General features: G+C 61.8%; 1 protein-coding gene across 1 annotated transcript; it reads left to right on the top strand.

The window, feature by feature from the left end:
- Window positions 1-515: 515 nt before the first annotated feature.
- Window positions 516-836, top strand: LOC121855211 (classical arabinogalactan protein 9-like). Its single transcript, XM_042350076.1, has one exon. The coding sequence runs from the start codon at window positions 516-518 to the stop codon at window positions 834-836; it is 321 nt and encodes a 106-aa protein (XP_042206010.1).
- Window positions 837-1,593: the final 757 nt, after the last annotated feature.

The following is a 1,593-nucleotide window of genomic DNA, read 5'->3' as shown; positions in this document are numbered from 1 at the left end:
TGTCCCTCCATGCCTCCTGTGTTCTCCCACGTCTCCTGTATCTTCCACGCCTCCCTGTATCTCCCATGCCTCCTGTGTCCTCCACCCCTCCTGTGTCCTCCACGCCTCCTGTGTCCTCCACGCCTCCTGTGCCCTCCTCCACGCCTCCCTGTCCTCCACGCCTCCTGTATCTTCCATGCCTCATGTATCCTCCACGTCTCCTGTATCTTCCATGCCTCATGTATCCTCCACGTCTCCTGTATCTTCCACGCCTCCTGTATCTCCCATGCCTCCTGTGTCCTCCCACGCCTCCTGTGTCCTCCACGCCTCCTGTGTCCTCCCGCCTCCTGTATCTCCCATGCCTCCTGTGTCCTCCACGCCTCCCTGTCCTCCACCTCCTGTGTCCTCCACGTCTCCTGTATCTTCCATGCCTCCTGTGTCTTCCACGCCTCCTGTATCTCCCACGCCTCCTGTGTCCTCCATGCCTCCTGTGTCCTCCACGCCTCCTGTGTCCTCCCACGTCTCCTGTATCTTCCATGCCTCCTGTGTCTTCTACGCCTCCTGTATCTCCCACGCCTCCTGTGTCCTCCATGCCTCCTGCTATCCTCCACGCCTCCTGTATCCTCCCGCCTCCTGTATCTCCCATGCCTCCTGAGTCCTCCCCACGCCTCCCTGTATCCTCCCACACGCCTCCTGTATCCTCCCACGCCTCCCTGTATCCTCCACGCCTCCTGTGTCCTCCACGCCTCCTGTATCTCCCATGCCTCCTGTCTTCCATGCCTCCTGTGTCCTCCACGCCTCTGTCCTCCACGCCTCCTGTATCTCCCATGCCTCCTGAGTCCTCCACGCCTCCCTGAGTCCTCCACGCCTCCTGCCATCCTCACGCCTCCTGTATCCCTCCATGCCTCGTGTATCCTCCATGCCTCCCTGTGTCCTCCCCGCCTCCTGTATCCTCCACGCCTCCTGTCCTCCCGCCTCCTGTATCCTCCACGCCTCCTGTATCCTCCGCCTCCTGAGTTCTCCCACGCCTCCTGTATCCTCCCGCCTCCTGTATCTCCCATGCCTCCCTGCTATCTTCCATGCCTCCTGTGTCCTCCACGCCTCCCTGTATCCTCCACGCCTCCTGCATCCTCCACGCCTCCTGTATCCTCCACGCCTCCTGTGTCCTCCACGCCTCCTGTATCTCCCATGCCTCGTGTATCCTCCACGCCTCCTGTGTCCTCCCCACGCCTCCTGTATCTCCCCATGCCTCGTGTATCTCCCATGCCTCCTGTGTCTCCACGCCTCCTGAGTCCTCCACGCCTCCTGTATCCTCCACGCCTCCTGTCTCCCATGCCTCCTGTATCTTCCATGCCTCCTGTGTCCTCCCGCCTCCTGTATCCTCCACACCCCCTGTGTCCTCCACGCCTCCTGTATCTCCCATGCCTCGTGTATCCTCCATGCCTCCTGTGTCCTCCACGCCTCCCTGTGTCCTCCACGCCTCCTGTATCTCCCATGCCTCCTGTGTCCTCCACGCCTCCTGTGTCTTCCACGCCTTCTGTGTCCTCCCGCCTCCTGTGTCCTCCCACGCCTCCTGTCCCATGCCTCGTGTATCCTCCATGCCTCCTGTGTTCC

This window comes from Homarus americanus, unplaced genomic scaffold (genome assembly GCF_018991925.1).
Source record: "Homarus americanus isolate GMGI-L3 unplaced genomic scaffold, GMGI_Hamer_2.0 scaffold56489, whole genome shotgun sequence".
Taxonomy (NCBI): domain Eukaryota; kingdom Metazoa; phylum Arthropoda; class Malacostraca; order Decapoda; family Nephropidae; genus Homarus; species Homarus americanus.
This window is presented reverse-complemented; position numbering and strand designations above follow the sequence as displayed.

What these genes read in the sequence shown, in the direction of transcription:
- LOC121855211 (XM_042350076.1), top strand. Translation starts at nt 516, where the DNA reads ATGCCTCCTGTGTCTTCTACGCCTCCTGTATCTCCCACGCCTCCTGTG.